Raw genomic sequence first — 22,135 nt, 5'->3', positions numbered from 1 at the left:
ACGTCACACAATACGTCATCGTTTAAAAAGGTTCAGTCAGCCTCAACAAACTTATACTGAGAAGAGGGCTTTCGCGAACCGGCTTTCGTGTGAGTGACGAGATTGGGAATAGAGAAATATTGCGCAGATTGAGTGGTAGTTTTACAGCACCGAAACTAAAATTTGGTGACACTGCTTGTCAGAGATTTTGTTTAGCCTCTGTAATATCATTGAACGATCTGAACGATTTGAGGATAATCGAAGCGCGGAGTTTAATATTCTTGGGTTTCACCCACGTGACCAATAGCTAAGCAACGGTTACTATCCGCCATCTTGGTGTCCCTCGAGCGTAAACAAACCGTATCCAAAGAAGAGTTCACGTGAGAAAGAAGGGATGGTTTTATGCGTTGTTGTTGGCTGTTCGAGCAAAGTTGGAAAGGATAAAGCCCTATAAGGGGAAGGGAAAGGGGAAGAAGGGGAAGAACAGGAGGAACTCACTACTAGAAGGAGAAACGAGTGGATTTCTGCGGTGAGTCGCGGCGACGCTACAAACCTGAGAGTGCTAGAGAGTGCTAGAGAGTGAACGGGTTTGTAGCAAACACTTCGCTCTAAAACTACTGGAACAGAGCGGCTTTGGTCGATAAATTGGTAAGGAAAAGGATCGATTAAACCTAAAGCTACTGCTTTAATTTTGCACTGGATGAGTTTGACATAAAGCTGACCCATTTCCTCTTTCGAAGGCGCCGATGAGCGCTGCATGTGCTGAGGCGCTGATGCGCCGGCCGATGCAGTCCCAGAACTAGAAGCTGCTGTATGGTTCGAGGCTTGCGGCTGTTGTAGATCCCCAATTTTCTGGTCGAGCTTTTCTTTGAGCTTGTTAGCAGATGAAAAATCGATGTCCTTAGCGCTCACATACGGCACTTCATTAACATATGTCGGCAAAATCCACGAGCATTTTACCAGTGTGCAAGCGAGCTTGCCGCCATGAATTCGTGTAGCTGCCTCTAAATAAAATAAAACACTCGCGATATGTGAGCATGACTCAGCCAGTCCAGCTTTGCGTCCCAAGCAATGGGCTGACAAAATAGTCCCATCGTTTTCGGAAATGACCCAAATGTTCACTGAAGGATCATTCATACGCTGTGAATGTCGCGCCGAACACTTGCTCTCACGACATACTTGTCGGCGATTACTTTGCCTACAACTGAGATTACAAATCCCGACACCATTTGATTAAACGCCTCCAGACTCTTGAACGCCTTGAACTGCTTGTTGGTGTGGAAGCTGGTCTCAAGAACGAGGTAACTCAGCAAGTCTGAGACTTCCACTGGAGGCAAGCATTCTGGACTGAACTGCTCGGCTAGTATGCTTGCGGGGTCAACTCTGATGACCGAGATCTTTTGCGAATATCTTTCCTTTACTCGACTCTCTAAGCTTTTGGCATAGTCTGAGAGCACTGGGATACCTTAAGATGAATGCCCGGCACTTTTAGCGTTTTTTTCGAAATAATAGAGCGATAATAGAGAAGCTTCACTGTACGTAGAAATGGCCTATTATTAGCATAAATTTGACACCCGAGGGACACCAACATGGCGGACACTGATTTGAGCAAAGCTTGTGACGTCACGTGAAACCCAAGAATTGGCTGGCCGGGAACACGCAGTTCGCAAACCGGAGAGCAACCACTGTTTAAATCTTCGATCGAACTTTCATGTTGAATTTGAAACTGAAAATACACTAAGCGGTCAATTTTCGATAGAAATCTTGTGAGGTAAATGCAATCTTGCAAATAGTCACTGCATATTTACGTTCAGAGTCACTCTGGTTCAGAGTAAAGACATACAAAGTCAAATACTGCTTCCGTACGCTACCCCTCGAAAGATCAATTTTGCTCGAAGACCGAACTGCAACGGAGTTTAGTTACCAGTCTTACGCTGCGTGTTATTAGATAGATCTGCTTCATAAGACATAACTGCAACTGTACAAATAGTCTGCTGGCAGCCGTTTTTTTCTTTAAGGGTCACGCGGGCCGAATAGGGAATAAGGCGAGACGAGAGTGCCGCGCCCATGTCTCGTCCCATTCCCCTTCAGGCTAAAGCGTTACATCGCATAACCCCGCTGAAATATCGGGAGAAAAACAGACTGCCAGCAGTCTAACTTTGAAAAGACTGGGGACAAAATAAACAAAGAACAGGAAGCTGAAGTGCCGGGATTTTTCCCGCTGAGACTTTCGACTTCGCTTGGAAGAAACTCAACATTATGTTAGTCCCTTACTCGAGGCTTACTCTCTTATCAGTCTAGGGGACATTTTTTCGACTTTTCACTTCTTCGATGGTGACAGACTTGTACCCCGTTGGCTCCTTTTGCAACGATCGGAACATAAGTTCTGCGTGATGTAGTCCCAGTGAATCTGACGGTTTGTACCGGATTTACAGTGGAACGTAAGTTTTACTTCAGTTGAATGTAAATTGCGATGTTTCGAATGCATCATAGTAAATAGAAGCCATGTGTGCCTACAAGACCAGGCCTTAAGTTTGCAAGCTTTGGACGCTTTAGCAACAGCGCGCTTCTTTGTAAACCTCGCAAGATTTCCTAGTTAATTCTGACATAGAAGGCCATTACTTGTTAATATAGCGCTTCTTTCTACAAGGTCAAAAATAGATATGTACACAGCACGATAAAATTTAAGTTTAAATTATCGCCGAAAGTTAAAAACGAAACGACCAAGACGTGATTTAGAACGAAGTTCCCGTTACATGACACAAGTTTGAACATACCAGCGTCGGCAAAACAAGGGTATCTAACTTCGCACAATATCTTTACAGCTCACTTAAACAGCTCCAATGGCGAATAAAAATCAATTTCCTCCTAATGCGATGCAACCGAGGAGGGTTTTCAAGTCACCTTTACCTTGGCGAGAAAATTACATGTACTATCGCTGTAGTTCTTCGTGAAGTGAACATACACATTGATGCATCCATTCAGTGTCAAGCTCTTTTCAGGCTTCGTTTGCCTTGGATTTGCATTCGAAATGAGCTAAGATACATTTTAATTAACAAACCCAGCATTTGTTGGGGTGACAAATCGTCATCTTTTCACATCAGAGATCAGGGGGAGAAAATTAAATCGAAAGTGAAAGGGCGTTTGTGACACTTATGCAACTGGTGCAAATATTTTCACCGTGTCTATGGAGACACGTCCCGGATAGACATCTAAAACATTCAGTCAAGCTAAAAAGACTGTCTCAATCTTTCCTCACCCTCGCCACTTTTTGATGTATTAATTCATCACCTCTTTACAAGTGAATATATGAAAGATCATATATTTGAAGTGCAGAGAAAGACACGACCGATCATCCCAGTTATTCACACAACTTAAGCAATTGTGAAATTAAAGCCTGAAAAAAAAAAAAAAAAAAAAAACATTCAGGCCTAAGCAGGATTCGAACCCATGACCTCTGGGATACCAGTGCAGCGAGAAACGGCGTGGCGACAGACTCAAGACGGCTTCGAAGTGATTTTGGGTGTTGCATCGGTACCGTTGGTGGAGTTGATGACAGGTCGAGAGTGTATTCTCCATCATCATATATAAGGGTACCTCACCTTAAACACGTCATCTTTATTTCATCTTCAATACCTCATCTTTATAGAGCTCAAAATAAACAGGGAAAATTGAACTGAAAAGCGTAACATTTAATCCCTGGACTCTTGGTCAGTCATTCTTGGCCGACAACACTCACTAAAATTGCTAAATTTATCATTTATGGAGGTAGCTGCACAAACAAGAAAATCGCTTTGAATTTTATGTTTTGTTTTGTTTTGTTTTTTTTTACTTCCTTTTCTCCTCCCTTGGGGTAGGGAAGCGATAATTTAAATATCAAGCTGAAATCCATGTTTTTTTTAAATTTGTTATCGATACGTCATTGAATAACTACAATTACAATAACTACAACTCAGTACAATAAACACGGATTAAATGTAGAGACATTAGCATGCAATGACATGGTAATTTTCGGATAAGTGGATATTCTTCGCTCTGCATGGATTCTATAACAATATTATTTTACGTATTATGGTGTTCGGCCGACTGCACCTTTTATATGTACTAACAGTTAGTGATTTCGTGCATGACTTTACCTTTTATCATAACTGGTCATCACGATAGCTCATTTGTTAAATTGCTTCAATTAGCTACAGTCTCTGTTGACCGAAAGGTTCCCTATCACTTATTAAAAAGCTTTATCCATCTTAAATTTCAGCGCACAAATAGTGGATGAATTATACATTGGAAGGCAAAAATGCATCTTCGAGGTGTCCGAGAAGCAGTGGACCTAGCTGAAAGAATGTACCAGTTGGGTAAGAGAATACTAAAAGATGTATTTCCAAAAAAAGTTCACGCCGTAAGGATTCCGCCTTATCATGGGTATTTCCCACGGGAAGAAGATGGAGAAATATGGAACAAGTATAAGAGTCTTTCTAAGAAAGGTAAAGTTTCCTGCGTAAAGACTTTGATATTACACGGACCAACAGGACATGGTAAAGAATATTCGGCGGCAAACCTCATGAATAAACTTTACAGAAATACAAACAAACTAAAGAAGTTACCAGGGAGACCAGCAATCCTATGGACAATAAACGCAAACAGCCAAACCACAATGCTTGAAAGTTATTGCAGCCTTGCCAAAGAGATTGGTCTGACTGAAGAGGCAAAGGTTGCGAATCAGAAGTTATCGCTTCTCAGCAGAACCTCGGAGGGACGACAACACCAAATCAATCTGCAAAATCAGTGTCAAAAAAATGCATATGATGAAGCGCTGCATCAAATCTACGAAGAAGTTAGGAAGAACCTCAGACATCACAGTCCGTGGGTGCTTTTGGTAAAAGGCCTCAGTGAGAACATGCCAAGCAGGTTTTGGCCACAGCCAGGAGATCCAAGCATTGGAAATGGTCTAGTCGTTATGACCACTCAATATCCAAGGCTACTGGCCAAAGAAGGGGGCGACCATTCTCTGGAGAAAGTGTTAATTGGTAAGATGAAAACCGAAGATGCGGTTAAATTTCTTGCAGCCAAAAGTGGAATCCCTGCGAATGGTGCTGATAAGACGTATGCTCAGGACATAGTTGTCGAAAAGTTAATGTGCCTTCCCCAAGATATAGCAAAGTAAGTATGTAATACTTAATTTAAGTGTATTGGAATATGTCTTATTTTTAGGAGATGCCAATGGTATCTCCTGTGTTCCCATAAGGAGCTACCAGATTGGTTGTTGACAAATCAGGATTGCAGATATCGGTCCCTTAAGAGTTGTAAAGTTGGTTTCGATAAGATGAGAGACATATAAGTTTTTGGAGTAAGCGTAGCGCTCGTTGTCGAACAAAGGAACTTTTTGATGTAATTTCCTTCTAAATTAATCTTTGCATTTAAGTAAAAACACATAAAGTTCCCTTAGCGCAGAGAATTTTCCGTTGCGTTAAAAAAAGATGTATCATCTAAAAACTCAGTTTTTTTTTTGCGCAAAAAGTAAACTGGAATTGTTTTCAATTTTGGACTTAGAAGCAAAGGATTAAAAATTATGTTTCATCTGTTAAGTCGAAGACAAATTCGAACCTCTAACGCGTCCCCTTAATAATCCTCAAGACAGTGCTGACAAGGAGGCATACCGATCTTTTGCAAATATCGCTGTCGAATTTAGGAATCTAGATTCTTTCTTTACCATTAGAATAAGCCTTACTTAACCTAAACCTACTTTCAAACCTCTAAAGCAAATATCCACCTTTCACAGTTAGTAGGTGCTATCAACGGGACCGATATAAGCTGCCAAAAGCACCTTTGGAAAGTTTTGGAACAGTCTTAGTTACTTTCGATATGCCTTTACCACTGATTTCAGATTTGGAAAATTCATAAGAGAGTACAACGAAGAGACCACTAAAAAATTGACTTACAGAGACTTATGGTCATTATTCGAAAAGGGAACAGCAACATTTTCTGAGTGTATGCTGATCGTGGAAATGAGTCGCGAAAACCAAACAGAGGTAACATGCATCGTCTATATAATTCCTACTTTTTAGAGATAGGTGTGAGGCTAACAGAGTACAATTATTAGTGTAAACTCTTAGGGATAGGGTTCTATATGGCTTATTAGCCAATTATGGTTCCGTGCTATATGGCCAATTACCTTCCATCTTCACCATTTTACTTCATTGCTCATTCTAGAAACTCTTTGGTGCTTACATGTTCTTACATTCTACCGCTTTGATGTCTCCTCTGTTCATCTTCCGAGTTTCGCACCGCATAGCAAGACTGGCGCTTTGTTCTATCACAGCTTTGTTCTCCTTGTGATGTTATCGCTCTTCCAGATCTTCTTAGTTTGGAGGAGGGCACTCCTTGCTTTCGAAATTCTATTCTTCAGGTCTTTCATACCTCTTCCCTTTAACTCACTGTTGATCCTGAGTAAATGAACTCGTCCACGACCTCCTCTTCTTCTTGTCAATCCACTTTGATCGTGCCATAGCTCCTTGCATTAATCCTCGTTATTTTGGCCTTTCGTCCAGTTACCATAACTCCAACACTTCCTACTTCCTCCAGCAGTCTTGATGTTTTTACCAAGATGTGCTGTTCCTCAGGGAAGTCTACCTCGTCAAGATTAATTTGTTGGTGCCATTCTCTTCGTGACCAAATGTTCTTCTCATCCAGTCCATATTGATCTGCAAAAAAATCCTAATCCCGACCATTTCTTGCATTTTTTAAGGTTTCCTTTCTTCGCCAGTCTCACGATTAGCCCTTTATTGCGGCTCTTTGGGATCTTTTCATGCTTCCTTACCTTCCTCAATAGTTGCTGTGTTTTTTCTATTGTGAACTCTGTCTGCCTTCAGCAACTCAGCCTTACTGGAGTGCATTCCTGGTGTTTTCCCATTATTTTGGCGTTCATTTTGTGTTGGCTCACCAGTAACAATGTCTGCTATCATCTTATTGATTTCGCTGTTTCTGGCTATCTTATCTGCTCTTCTTCTTTTCTACCGTTAAGGTGTCCGTTTTAATCCAGTTCTGTTTTGATCTGCCTGAGTCTTCCATTGCAGATTGTCTTTGTTAGACCATAGCTCGTCTTACCTATGTTGGCTTCGTGCTGCTCCTTTTGCTTCCTTTCCAATATTTTCCATCTCCTTTTCTTCTCTGCTTGGCTACTTTCATGCTTGACTTCACCTCTCAGCTTCGTCTCGGTGTATTGAGGCTTTACTTTTTTCTTCAATCTTTCTGAACGCATGCTACGGGAATGCTTATTCAGAAACTTGAACCACAGAAAACAAATGCAATAAAAATGCGTTTCACTAACTTTCCTCGCTTCTTCTGTGTATTTCGTTTGTTACTGTCGAGTTTTAGGGCGTTTATGCTTCACTTTTCTCCTCTCTAGGTGGAATGTCGAGGCCATAGAAACTTTTAAAATGACTTTATAACTGTTTTCCATCTTAGGCCGATCTGCTGATAATATAACAGGAAATGAGTTTTTTTGTTGTGTTTCTTTCAAGTTCGTATTTCCAGCTTGTAGCGCATTCTCTGTGTACTCTGATATTTACGTTGTCTCGCAATATCATGTAACGACTCTCATGCATTGCGCCTTACTTACCTTATTTAGAATTCGCTAGAGAATGTCGTGAAAGCGATAGTTAGGGGTTTTTATCTTTCCTTCGGGACAGAGGTCAGACAGGACAAGAGTCCCTGTTAATTACTGAGCCGAACTGCTCTTTATTCACAGCTTTTAAAATTCATGGCATGCTGCTCGATTGAGCACTACACACCTTTAAAAATTCTGGAGAGGTTTTTTCAAAAGGCAGCAGAAGCAGCAAAAGAGAGCTCGTTTGTGGAAGTTTCCGATCGGGATGAACTTAAAGTGGTAATTATACATCCAAGAGACCACGCTACTCTCAGGGATTTACTCAGCCGGCAAGAGCAATCGCCTGGTAAGTTGTGAGTTACAATTTTGCTAACTATCACATGTTAGGGGCCGGTCATAAAGTACAGGGGCGATGGGCTATGAAAAATTGGGGGTGGGTCACCATTTTTCAACATGTCAAAAAGGGTGGGTCAGGAAAAATATTGCACTGCATTATCAATAGTTTTAACCAGCGACCATCTCTCTAACGTGACTTCCTTTAACGCAGTTAACAATTATGAAAGTGTCATACCACAATGATCCAAGTTTATACCAATACCAACATCATGATAAGATGATGATTAACTAACTGTAGAGAACACTCTCACAGTTTTTCTCTGCCCTTTCACGCTGGCGATTCGTAGCTTTAGCTTTTTTTTCTTTCACTCTTCTCTTTTTACATACAAATGTATCTTTTGCAAAAGGATACTTTCTTTTGTGTTTTCTTTCTGGGCTTCTGCCTTCGTCATCGCAAGGACAATGAAAAAGGTAAAAGTAACAGTTTGAAATCTCTTGCTGGAAAAGTACCAATTGAGAAATTAAAAAAAATGAAGGAAACCGAGAAGCTAATATTAACTTCAGCTTGCTTAGCCAAAGCCCAACTTGACAAAGCAACCAGTGGGCAATCTGCGAGAAAGGTTAATGTGGAAGAAAATGTTGATTTTCATGATGACGACGAGGAGGAGGTGACAGGCGACGATGACTATGACAGTATTCATGCAGATGATACTGATGATGATGACAATGGCTGTGATGACAATGAGTATGATTGCGGCAGCGAAGACTACCATGTAGTTCTCCAAGAAACTGGAAGTTGCAGTGAAAAAGATGATGATGTGTGTCTGTGCCACTCCAGGGGTGGACCGCTCCAATTTATTTCCAATTTCTCGGGGGTGGGCCACTAAAAACCAGTACTTAAAAAGCAATTTTTCATAGCTCACCCCCTCCCCCTGTACTTTATGACTCATCCCTTGTTGCATTTCGTATTCGGTTAGGCCTGGTTCACACTAACGACATAGCAACATGAATGACATAATGACATGATATAATGGCATAATATTTTATTAATTATTAGATAAGTAAACGTAGTTAGGTGTCCCCAATTAGTATACATTGTATGTTAGCGACTTCGACACGTTAATAAAGTTCTTATCTCATCTTATCTTTTGTTGGTTATGTAAAAATCGACAGAAAGATGTAAGGAAGGGATCAGTTTTTTTTTCCGTATGTCGTTTTTTTTTCCTTTTATGTTGCTTATGTTATGATTTTGTCATTATGTCAGGATCCAGGGGGGGGGGGGGACTCCTATACAAAAGGATCGTATGTTATAGAGGTTAAAAAAGTGGTTTTGGTACCTCTTAAGGTGCTCAGCCTCAAAACATCCTCAGCGGTAGCTTTTGCAGCACCTTTTAGGGCATTGAGCTGAAAAAATATGAGAGGAGATACTTGATAATCAACTTTACAAGTTGAAGGTATTAAATACAATCGTCTTTAAAGGGTAAGGTCACTCGAAAAAACGTATATTTTTTGTCAACACTAATAAAAGCTTTGCACTAAGTTTATCCCGCGCTCACCGAAGTTTCAGCCTCTAAAGTGCAGGTTTACCTTATGAATTCGTCCCCAAAGAAGCCCAGAATTCGACATCGTTGCCATCATTTTGAACAGTACCCAGTACTTCTTTCGGTCTGAGAGATTTTGTCCAAATGACTTCTGACAAGCCTTTTAACTACCACTCTGGGTTACGGCGGCTCTTGAGCCGTATTGTTTTGAGCCAAACATGCTCCAAACTCCAAAAAAGATATAGTAGCTAAGGAATAAAATTGTTCCAAATTGGGTTAGGTTTAGGGTAGGGTGCATTTAGGTTTCCTTATCGGTCAAATTCAGTACATCCGGGATACTGTAGCTTGCAAGGAAAATCGTGACCATGCACAGAAGCAAGATCACCTCAAGCACTGATGTGAGTTGAACGTTCACTTCCTTCATCAATTTTTTGCGTTCTTCGCTTAGCTAGCAATCAGAACTCTCTGTGATTGGCTCGATGGAAACAATGAGATCACCTACTCAGATATTTTGCCTAGTTTGCTAGACTGCAATTCAATGATGGTCGATACAGAATTCAGCATACAGTGCAGCTCTCAGTTCGTTTTAGACGTGCATGTATTTAGAAAGCTTCAGATCACCTCTTCTTAGGGATTTGCATTTCTGACACAAGTACTCGATATCCACCGCAGAACTAATCTACATTGAATAGGTTTTCGCACAAACATCACTATGTATGGAAGTTAATTATATAAATAGCCAATTTCTAGAAGGTGTCCGCTCAATACAGGTTTGACTGTTCTCGACTGCAAAAAGATGTTGAAAATCAAAAAAATTGATGAGCTGTGTGACAAGAAACGGACAGGCGAATTGAAGAGAATTCCCTTTTATCTATATGGTACTGTAAGTAACGTAAATAATATGAACAGTAAATAAATCATAGAGCATCTAAGCATTAAAATCTTGGTTCAGAGGCATGAAAATTGTCACCGTTTACAGACAATCCATTTTCCAAGTTGAGTGACGCGTAAGTGCTTTGATTGTACTAAAATTTTTAATCCTGAGTTGAATGCACAAGCTCAACATTTCAACACCTGTATTAAGTATAGGATAGTACCACACACTGTGTAATGGTATCTGTACCTAACACACTGAGACAGCTTTGAGTTAACTTTTGTTAAATTGCTGTTGCATGTGATCTTCATTTCCAGTTTTGTACTTGTAAGTTAGCTATACTGTATATGGAGTGTATTTCCTTAACTGACTGAAGATGGCCTAAATCATGTCGACAATTGTCTTTAAAGAGTTTTATTGTAATATATAGATTTAGCCGAACCTAAAAGCGGAGCTGCTCAGTTACTTTTTGGAATGCTGTTACTAATAAAATAATTGAACATGTATGTGAGGTAAATTGCGAACTATTTAATAGTTTCAGCCGGAAATAGGATCACATCAGCAGATCGAGGTGTAAGATGGTGTGATTCTGAAATATAGAGCCATGATTTCAAGGATTTCTGGGAAGCCACTAAAAATCTTGATCACATAACAGAACTGTCTTCTGTGCTTTTTGGTGGCATTTCCTGTTCTTTCCTACCTTATTCAGAAAGACAAGACATTGTTATATTAATCATTATATTCTTTCTTAGTTAACATGGGGACTCCCACACAAAAGAAGTTTAAACATTTTTTTTGCTGTGGGGACTGATTGAAATGCAGTGGTTGCAATACTCAGTCCCTAAATCTCTATCAAATGAAATCTCACAAAAATACCAAAATAGTATACATATGTGAAAAGTTGGAAAGTTTTGTTTTCTAACTTGTCCCCAAAGATACATTTAGCCATCTTCACTTTTGTCTGGAGTCTCCTCCTGCTGAAAGGGTTTGCAATGAGCAAAATCACTCTTGCATGAATGGTAATTATGATATTTTTTTTGCTGATCATGAATACTTGCATAGGCTTCTCATAACAATTTTATTATTCAATTTCAATGTGATTCGTTCTTCTTCTTGACTGAGATTGTGGACTACAGGAGCTGTTATTGGGTTCCATTAATTAATTTTGCTATGATTAAATTATACCAAGAATTATAAGCAAGCGAAGAGTAAGTTATATTATGTACATGCATTTTGTCTGCACTACACAACCAAATGCACTCAAAGGTTATGAGGCATAGGTACATTTGTCAGAGGAGCCCAGCATACCCAAGATATGTTTTGATTGACACATCAATTAAGATAATTTACAGTAAAATGGATAAACAATACATCAATATCCTACATGCACCAAACTGGACATAGGGGTTATGAGGCAATCATTTAAACAACAGATTGAAATAATTTATAAACAAGAGAACACTATTTGTACAACAGTAGGGAACAAATTAGCCTTACTGGACGTTGCGAATGGCAAGGCTGTCTGTCTCCATTTCGTGTTGGCAAAATATTAATTTATGCCATGTCCAATGCAGATTATCACAAAATTGATTTACAAACACGATAAATATCATTTTAAAGCCAAAAAAGCAATTATTTAAATAAACCATGAGTAAATTATCTCTAAGAAAAACTGATTAATTTAACAGGCATCTTAAATAATTAGTTAATATATGTGTTTCTAATAACGTAATACAGTGTATCTGTCACAATGTTGCAGCCATGGTATTACAACACACAGGATGGGTTGCAGAACTCAACTTCTAAGTCAGTTTATTCAATGACCTTGGTGCAGAAATTATAATCCCATCAAGTTGTCTGTAAATACAGAGAAACCAAACAAATCATTGCAATCTTAAGTAATAAATTATTGAACTCTTTTGCATGTATGTACGGTGTATGTTCCATTAACATTGGGGATCTCTCAGAAGCTGCATCCATCATAAATTAATTTGTTCCTGCATGCATTTGTTTATAGAACTTTTCACACTTTAATATCTCTGTCATACTTGTAGTGATCTCTGTGTTCTACAACAATTAGTACACAAGAAAAATTCACTCAGTAAGATATTGTTTACAATAAAAATCAATGCCTATAAGCAATCATAAGGACTTTAAATTTATATTTCTTCAGAAATATCTCACCAGGCCGTGGTTGCTTTGAAAATCTTTGATGTCTTAATACAGGCTGCCCATGTGTAAACTGTTCATATATCGAATGACAGGAACAGACATGTAATCATACTGTAGCTGCTACTTGAACACCACTGTTATTCAGATAAAAACATATCGATTATAATTTATTGTAATCTTTACACACTAACAGATGACATTGCTTTCTTTGATATACAGTTTACTTCATTGTTAGTTGTTTACTGAGTGTTAGTGAATCAAATGCTAGGGGCTGGTACCCCTGGGGGCAGCACTGCCATATATGGGCTATATAGGTCTGTGCCGCTGTGAAGGGTATGGTTTTCAAGCAGTTTACTCTAGGATAGGGTATATAAATCAGAGCGTTTGGGTCTAGAATAGGGTATCATTTTTCACAAAATTGACTAGTTGGTTGAAGATTTTATCTAGACTAAGGAAACCAGGAATTGCCACTCAAAAATATAAAAAAATCAAATCAGCAAGTTTAAATTTACGCAAATCAGCCTCAACAGTGTTGATAGATGGAGGGATTTGGGGAGTTTACTCTAGTATAGGGTAGCAAAATTCAGCGGAACTAGCTCTGGTATAGGCTAAGGGTTCCAGGGTCCAAGTGGCACATCCCCACCCAGAAATTCCCAAAGTACCTGCCCCGGGCTGGTACCCCAACTTTCACAGTGGCAGGCTCTGCCCTGAGATGCAAAGAAAACTTAATAACTGAAATGAAATTGGCGACTTGCTTTTGAGATCAAATGCAATTTGCTTTAAACAAGAAACTGGAACATTGCAAGTTACAACAATGTGCCCAGTCCCAATCAAAGGGCCATCCAAGCTGTTTGGTTGTACATATAACTGGACAACTGCATATGAGTTCAGCTTCCAAAAGAAAATCAGAGTTTGTCAGGATAAATACTGATGTTCTTGCTTACTACATGTAAATCTGAATGTGCAGTACCAGAAGATATTCACACCCAACACCCATTCATGGCCAGTCTTCAAAAATTCCAAATTAAAGTATCAGGAAGACAGAGCTCTAATAGAGAAAAAAACCTCCATGTGGGGTATGAATCTTTTCTTGAAGAAAACAATGTCTGAGAAATCATTAATTACAAAATAATGTTTAAGAAATATCTTACCTGGTAATTCCAACTTTCAGAAAATTTTGTTATCTAAACTGTCTGGCCACTTCATATATTTGACAAGTTGACACTGGGCATGTTTGTCAATTTGTGGGCTTCAGCATCACATTACAATAGTAGCATTGGTCAACTAAAAACAACATAATTTGGTTAATTAATATACACTGTACATTATTACGTTGAAATATTGGTATAGATCGTTGCACACCAACAGATACAGAACCATCACAGATATGATATGATATTTTTAACCTCTCTGAAATTTCAGATTATTCAAGATTAACATGCACATACATCATTAAGGACAACCCTAAAAAACTGAATCCGGAAACCAGAATCCGGAACTGGAAACTAGAATCCTGAATCCAGATATTATGAATGATGATAGAAATAATTCACTTCAGCAATGTCTAATAAATAAATGTGAGGAAAAACTATTTTGCTGTTATTTACTTTCTTGGCTTTACTTCAGCTACAAACTGTAATTGCTAAAAAATTTTTGACTAGTTCTGAACAACCCTTAGCTATACATCTGGCCCAATTGTTCAAAAGCTGGATAAAGCTATCCATTGGGTAATCACCTTCCAGTCAGGGTTAGTGATTTTTCAGGTGGATAGAGTTACTCATAGCCTGCGAGCAGGCTCTACTATCTGTCTCTAGTGCCTGAGCAGGCTAAATAAGTGTCTAGTGTTTTTCTGCATTGGCATGTCAGCGAGTGCCTTCATGCAGCTTTGCCACTCATGCCCCCGGCCCAAACACAAGGGCCTGCTCAAAGGCTTAGTTACCCATCTTTTGTTCAACCTGGCCCTGGTGAGAGTGCAGTTCTTGTCTAGATCAAATTGCTATGAGAGGACTGGTGAGTAGCACAATAACAACAAGCTATTGTGGTGAGTTTCTGGCAGTCTTTAAGCATCTTTTAACAACATGTGGTCCGATCTGTTAGCAAGTGAGAAGCAGACGGAAGTAAGTGTGCAACATTTCTATAAATTGTTTTAATATGATGGCCGCCAAGAATATGAAATGCTGATTTGTCACAGTATCAGTGTGGAAATAGTGTTGATCCAGAACTAGTTTGGTATCTGTTGGACAAATCAAATGTTATATTAAGATGAGCCAGGTTAGCCTTTGAACTTTGAAAGTGGGGGGCGTGACCGTCAATGTACAGGGGGCTGCCACTGACAGACATCCTGTTCTCTATGACATTTTCTATCTTGTTCAGTATCTACTAGACATGAAGGGTAAATTTATACCTCTGGTAAATTGCAGATCGTTTATTAAACAAAATGGCAAGAAGATCTTTTAAATCTTATAACCGCGCTTTTAAAATTTAACTGTTTTGTTAATACTACAGTCACAACACAGTGCACATTCCAAAGCAGTCCTTGATGATTCATTGATTACTGTAAACACATCACTTGATCAACACAAACTGTGTCATACCTTCTTGTACCATCAGTCTTAGCCTTTGCGAAATCTATGATGATGTAATGGTCTTAATCTGGAAGTTCGCTTGGGACATGCCCATGAATGATACAAAAGGAAACGAGTGTCACGCTATTAATAATGCTTTTAATAAACAGCTTTCTTCCTGAAACGTCAAAATTTAATTTGCTTGCGCTTTGAAGTAGTCACACAAGTCACACAATCAGGAGGGTTTACGTTATCCACAGCTAATTTTGGAACGGTTGTGTTTTTTCTCCTAGCACTGACTTAGACATTGCAAGTTCTGGCAAGCTCTTGTTTGCCTCGGCAAATACTTAATTTTTCTTCAAATCTCTTAACTCGCTGCGATGAAACAGCCAAAGAATTTACTTCATTTGCTGAAACCCACAAGAAATACTCACAAAATTGCACATAAATTAATGGCCATCGCTTCTGGCGAAATAAACTTGCAAAGTAAACAGGATCTTACAGTGTATTTGTCACGTAGCGAAAATCAAAGCTGCAACGTCAGCGCATTCCATGGCTGACGTGATACCCTTTTTTAGCGTTTTTAGCGTATTTATTTCCCTTTGAATCCAACACTTCGATAAAACCAGAAGAAAATATATATTATACACAAATAAAGAAAACAATATCTGTAACATTGTCCTTGTATTAACGTTTCAACAGCTTATGGCGAATAAACATCACAGGTTGCGTGATTCAAAATTTGGCTGAGAGGAAGTTTGGGTCTGGTCACTGACCACAAAAAAAAAAAAAAAAAAAAAAAAAAACACTGGTAGAACATGAACCATGCTCGGCCCATGGCCATGCAGTTAATTGCCAGCAAGCTTATTTTAGATGCTCTCAGGGTGCTTGGAATTAAATTATGATGCACTTAACTAAGATTTCTCATAATTATTATAGCCCTCACGCGTGGTGGCCTCATGGTTAGTGCGCTCGTCTCCGGATCGAGCGGTCCGGGTTCGAGCCCTGGCCGGGGACATTGTGTTGTGTTCTTGGGCAAGACACTTTACTCTCACAGTGCCTCTCTCCACCCAGGTGTATAAATGGGTACCGGCGAGCTTAATGCTGGGGTTAACCCTGCGATGGACTAGCATCCCATCCAGGGGGGAGTAGAAATACTCCTAGTCGCTTCATGCTACAGAAACCGGGATAAGCTCCGGCCTGATGGGCCACTTGGCTCGCATGCAGACTTACCTAGAAATAACGGTTGCACAAATTTCAACAGATGGGGAATTTTTGTGTCAGTTTGAGGTCCTTTTTACTTGGCCGCTTATTTTTTACAGGCAAAAACCTAAGCAAAACAATTTTCGAGTATTTGAAGAACTTGTTTTCTTTGATTTGTGGATTCTGGTTTCCGGTTACTGGATTCCAGTTTTTCGTTCTGGATTCCGGCTTCCAGTTTCTGGGTTTTAGGGTTGCCCCACCTTTAACAGAGTGTTTGCTTTACATTCAGTTTACACATGGCTGTTATCCAGCATAGGCAGACTTATAAGTTTGCCTTCAAAAATAAACTGCAACAACTATTGCATCTTTCATCACCTATTCTTATGATGAAATGACACAAAATCCAAGTACAAGAAGTCAAAAGCATAAAACAAACTTACCCGGTAATGCTTACAATTCCTCTTACTGTCTGCATATGCCTTCCATAAACTGATACTGCCTGGACAATGTACTCATTATTTTTGTGATCACACCTTAAAACATCACTGTTATATAATTTGTCCTGAAAAAGCAATGCATGAAATGTTATGCCTTTGGCACTCACCAAATACCTTTACATGATGTACAAAGTACACCACATCAACATTCACAATTCTCTTTACTTTCACTGTAACTTTTTTTGTGTCATTTTCCCTAACTTGAAGACAGGACTTCCACATTAGGTGATAATTTGCCTCTGAAATCTCTATGAATTCACAGGGAGTGATAACAATTAAATCGTGACTAATTTTAGCAAAGGAGGCGTTCAAATGTCAGATTTTAATGTTAAGTTTATAACTTTACATTACTCTTTGTGTATATATATAACCTCTCAATAATTGCACCTGTGGACAGAAGGTGTGCTGGGGGAAGAGATGTTCTAAACTTTCTGAACTTTTCCCCCTTACCTGTAATAAGATGACTATTATGAACTACGATTCGCAACCAACACCAACATCAGGTTATGTATACACATGTATATTTTGTTGTCTCCTGTAATCATAAAAAAATAAAAATTTAAACCCTCCATAAAGTTCATACCCAATAACACTGCCACATGTAGCGCTGTTACTGGGAATTAATTTAAGTGAAACTGTTGAAACAGCTCTGTCAAAATTGTTTCTAGCAGTTAAGGCAGGATAACAGAATATACATGTAGTACACAGCAAAGGCCAGAGATACACACATGTTGGTTATTAGATAGGATTTTGTGAGCTTCTGTGCTAGGTATGGTGTAAAATAATGGACAATCAAAAATGAAGGTTCCTAAGACATTTTGACAGCAATGAGAGGAATGAATATATAAATTTACAAACGAAAGAGAAGTTCTTGCCCTGTCCAGTTCCCTGTCATAAAAATATCATTTACATACATTTATTACATATGGTTTGTGTTTAAAGCTGATACAATGCACACTCTGATTGGCTAATTCTAGTGCATTATTTACATTTACATGGTATACGTCGGTAAAATCATAAAACATCACATGCAGCTAAAATAAAAACTAAAAACTAAAAAGAAATGCCGACATGTAATTCATAATAATTTAAAAATACTTAACACTAAAACAGATCTAATTCTTTACTTTATTCAAAATTATGCCCATGGGTCAATTACGAGCATGCTAAAAGGTCCTAACACAGAGTAAAAGGAAATTAAGAAAACTATTGCTTTTTTCCTGAAAATTGTAGTGACTGAAAACAATGATTGAACACTCTGAGAGTGCATTCTATCACCCTGACAAGATAAAATTTAAGGAGAATAGAGAATTCACAAAGTTATATTACAAAGGAATTGGTACTGGACAGGACAAAGGAAACAGCCAGGAAGAAACTGAAACTCTCTTCGACGAGCAAAAAAGTATGCATGCACAACAAAGAAAACAGTGAGTGACATTCGGTTAATGAGTTACAATGTAGTTAATAACAAAATTAGTGTGAAGAAAAGAGCAGAGAGAGAGAGAGTGTGTGTGTGGAGAGAGGAGAGCGCTCTCACCAACTAAATTGTGTATGTATGTATGTATGTAAAACTTATTTCTATTACCGAGAAATGGTCAGGGCAAGAACTTCTACGCCCTAAATTTTTTCTAAGTATGTAAATGTCATTTACACTGTTCAATTTACCGAGTAAAGCTCTTCGCATTTTTTTTTTCCATTAGTACTATCTCACTTTTGTGGAACATTTCCATATTAAGTGTAAATACTGCATATTTGGGGAATAACCCATGTACCCCCAGCCAAAAGTAGTGGCACTAATAAAATGAAATAGTAAATCAAAATGAAAGTAGAGCTTTATTTGCACACAAGATTTACATGCACAATCGTCTACTTGACATTTGGACTATATAAGCATATCACCAAACCGAACTAATTGGACAGACAACAAAATAAAACGAGGAAATCTACATTATAAACACAATAATTATGCATATCACTTCATCTGAGTATCAAAAGCAAATCCCTTCTCAGTGAAAGGTAACCGAATGAAAGAGAGGATAAAGAAAATTCGTTTAACCTTGCAGTGTTAAAAGTTTAATAATTATTCACGCTTAAATTTGAATATTACAGTGTGCATTTTTGCCGACGGCTTAATTTAGCTTTGCAGTCATTTTATCGGCGGTAGCTTTGCCAGTCTTCAACCAAATTAACCTGGAAATTCACCCAAGCATTTCGCCAAACTGAATAAATTGAACTAACAAAACGAGGAAATCTCCATACTTTGTAATCACAATATGCAAATCTTCACATAGGAACGTTGAAAGTAAATTTAGCAAATCCTGTTCGCTTCGGCTTAAAATGGTTTGTACACCTTTCTTGGTTTTCAACAACAGAAGAAGAAATTATAGCAGTCTACGAGGCAGCTGTGCCAACTAACACAGAGAAAACTTCAAAACTCGCCCGGCCGTGTTTACAAATACGGTTTTGGTTAAGCTTATTTTTAGACGTGAGGTTATAAGCTTAGGTTGACGACGAAAATCGACAGAAAGCTTAATTTGTTTACAACTTACAACAACCTCCACAAAGCGATTCACTTGCTATTGTTTAGAGTTGAGAGAAATTAAAACGATGCAATTTATAAATTGTCTCACAGCATGGTTTCAAATGAGGAAGACTTTCAAAGGATTCCAATTGAAAATAAGCTTATATCGTCGAGGCAACTTGTTAATTTTCATAGCAAACGCAACAACAAAAGTCACTTACCGCAAGTTGGCAATATCAGTTCGGCCAGTGTAAATCTTCCAGGCAGAAACTTGCAGCAAAAGTTGTGAAGACTGAACTGAACTAATCTTTTCGATAGATCAACGAATCAACCACTTTTTCCCGCTGTGTGTACTGTTTTGTGACACTCGGACATGTTTGATTTCTCTTGTTCATCACCTGACCAAATCTTGTGACTTTTCTTGCACGGCTGCACAGCGTCAAACGCGCGAATTTTAAAAACTTGGCACTGCAGTCCTCTGAGTACTTTCACATCCTATCTATGGCCCTCGTTAGCTTTGGTTAACGGCATTGTTCGGTATTATTTCACTTCCTTTCTCTAGCCCTTGACTCGCTATAATTCACGGCATTGTTCAGTACTGTATCGCCTCCTTCCCCAGCACTGGCCCGCTCTTTTTCGCGATCTTCTTCGCTACTTCTTGCTTTCTTTTTAATTCCTTCAGTGCAACCCTATCTTAAAAACATTAGATCAACCTCCGCTATCGTTTGTCGACATAACAAATAGAAATGCGTTTTTTCTTTAAAAATTCCGCCAAGAAAAATGGCATTCTTCTGCTAGAGACCGAGGGTGCATGTCTCTGTCGACCTATTAGCTGGAGTATGGCCGCCATGTTGGGCAACTCCGCCGTCGTCGTCGTCGTCGTGCGTACGCGCCCACGAGCAATACCGCTAGCCATGAAAACCATGAGAAAATTCATTCATGGGTTTCCTTTTCTTTCCCATAATATGAGTATGGGGCTCCGCTTGGCGGCCCTTCGGGCCGCCGGAGCTCCGCTATTATTTAAATGTTAAACTTGAATTTTACGAACAATTAAGAAGATAGTAATACCTTCCATGTGGTTTACAACATAAAATTACAAACCGCATATCTAAGATCATAAATTGTACAAAAATAATGTTCAGTTATTCATCCATTCATTTCTGCCTTGAACACGCGTCTAAGGCAGCATCGAATGCACAGCAATGTCGGTCAAAAGTGAAGATCAAGATTATGATTTTAGACTTTTCTTCCATGTCGTATGAACGATGACACCATTACATTTTTATTTCTAGTATCCTCATTCTGATTATTCAAAGTCCAATAAACCTGATTGAAATAGTTAGCCATTCACTGAAGTAAGCCGTAGTCATTTCTCTTGGCTTCTTTCAATAATTCATTTTCTTTTTATAAGTACTTTTTATAGTTGTATCTTCAATTTCACATCTCACAAAGTTAAGTGTTGTGCTTATAGTTTACGCTAGAAAAGATATTCTTACCTTTGAACTTTTCTATATAGGGTAGGCTTGTGAAATATGTATCAATCAACTTTTAGGAGTACATCACAAAATAGCCACGGTCTTGTATCACTCCAAATTCCAGAGAAGAAGAGCAGTAAACCCTTTATATTTTCAGTACGCAAGAAAAACTAATTGCTCTTGTATCGTAAGAGCGATAGTCAACTCAGCTGTACTCGTTTACTTTTACCTCAGAAATTGAGGGAGAATGCTGTCAATTCCACACTTTGTGATAAAGCACGCGATAAAGCCAAACTCGTAATCTACTGAATAGAACGCATCAAGAAAGGATGATCGGCGTAGATCATCTCCTCTTGAACGCATTAAATTATTCGCTTGCAGAACAAAATTGGATGGAAGGTAAAGTTAGTTGGTTGTCTAAAAGCCTGTTTGGAAAAAATGCCATCGACATCACTACTCCGAAGTTGTCAGGTCCTGATGTCTCGCAAGTAATCAAATGCTTAAGCAGTGTATGCAAAGACGCTTTACAGCAGTGCAGGGATGAAGACTTTGCAATGCTACGCCTCACATTGCCTCACCTAAAGGAAGCTGTCAAGGTACACTAAGCTCAACATCAGGGCATTAATTTACTTTCTCGATTGCTAGGTTACCCTCTTCAGATATTATTTTTGGCACTCAAATATAATAGGCAGTCAGTGGTCTACTGCATTAAGTTCTATTTCTACCCAGCACGCGGTAGTGGAATAGTTGTCAGATTTCCTTTTTCTCTCCTCCTCGCCTACTCCTTTTTTCTCTCTTCCTTTTCTTCTTCATCTTGGTCCTTTTTACTACTACTACCACTACCACTACCACTACCACTACCACTACCACTACCACTACCACTACCACTACCACTACCACTACCACTACCACTACCATTGCCACTACCACTACCACTGCCACTACCACTGCTACTATTACTACCACTGCCACTACTACCACTACTACTACCACTACCACTACCACCACCACTACCACTACCACCACCAGTACCACCACCACCACCGCCACCACCGCCACCACTACTACCACTACTACCACTACTACCACTACCACCACTACCACTACCACTACCACTACTACCACTACTACCACTACTACCACTACTACCACTACTACTACTACCACTACTACTACTACCACTACTACTACTACTACTACTACTACTACTACTGCTACTGCTACTGCTACTGCCACTGCTACTCCTACTGCTACTGCTACTGCTACTGCTACTGCTACTGCTACTGCTACTGCTACTGCTACTGCTACTGCTAATGCTACTGCTACTCCTAGTACTCCTAGTACTCCTAGTACTCCTAGTACTCCTA

At 39.1% G+C, this 22,135-nt stretch overlaps 2 protein-coding genes and 1 pseudogene across 3 annotated transcripts in view; 1 reads left to right on the top strand and 2 right to left on the bottom strand.

Annotated features, from left to right (window-relative positions):
- Positions 1 to 22,135, top strand: part of LOC145497895 (uncharacterized) — a 70,002-nt gene that overhangs the window by 14,983 nt on the left and 32,884 nt on the right. The window contains exons 1-5 of one of the 2 annotated variants that reach the window (XM_081477770.1): positions 1,410 to 2,420; positions 4,238 to 5,139; positions 5,864 to 6,008; positions 7,727 to 7,931; positions 21,150 to 21,364. In XM_081477770.1, the coding sequence (XP_081333896.1) occupies positions 4,277 to 5,139; positions 5,864 to 6,008; positions 7,727 to 7,931; positions 21,150 to 21,364 (1,428 nt within the window). In that variant the 5' untranslated portion in view covers positions 1,410 to 2,420; positions 4,238 to 4,276. Of the gene's footprint in view, positions 1 to 1,409; positions 2,421 to 4,237; positions 5,140 to 5,863; positions 6,009 to 7,726; positions 7,932 to 21,149; positions 21,365 to 22,135 lie in introns of those variants that run through there. The other variant, XM_081477771.1, reaches the window with a different exon arrangement.
- Positions 295 to 2,060, bottom strand: LOC145498538 (uncharacterized; annotated as a pseudogene).
- Positions 21,461 to 22,135, bottom strand: part of LOC145497415 (uncharacterized) — a 13,599-nt gene continuing 12,924 nt past the window's right edge. The window contains exon 3 of the mRNA XM_081477223.1: positions 21,461 to 21,489. Within this exon, the coding sequence (XP_081333349.1) occupies positions 21,461 to 21,489 (29 nt within the window). The remainder of the gene's footprint in view (positions 21,490 to 22,135) is intronic.

The sequence above is a fragment of the Orbicella franksi genome, chromosome 9, assembly GCF_964199315.1.
Source record: "Orbicella franksi chromosome 9, jaOrbFran1.1, whole genome shotgun sequence".
Lineage (NCBI taxonomy): Eukaryota > Metazoa > Cnidaria > Anthozoa > Scleractinia > Merulinidae > Orbicella > Orbicella franksi.
The sequence above is the reverse complement of the archived record's forward strand: the minus strand, read 5'-3'. Positions and strand labels throughout refer to the sequence as shown.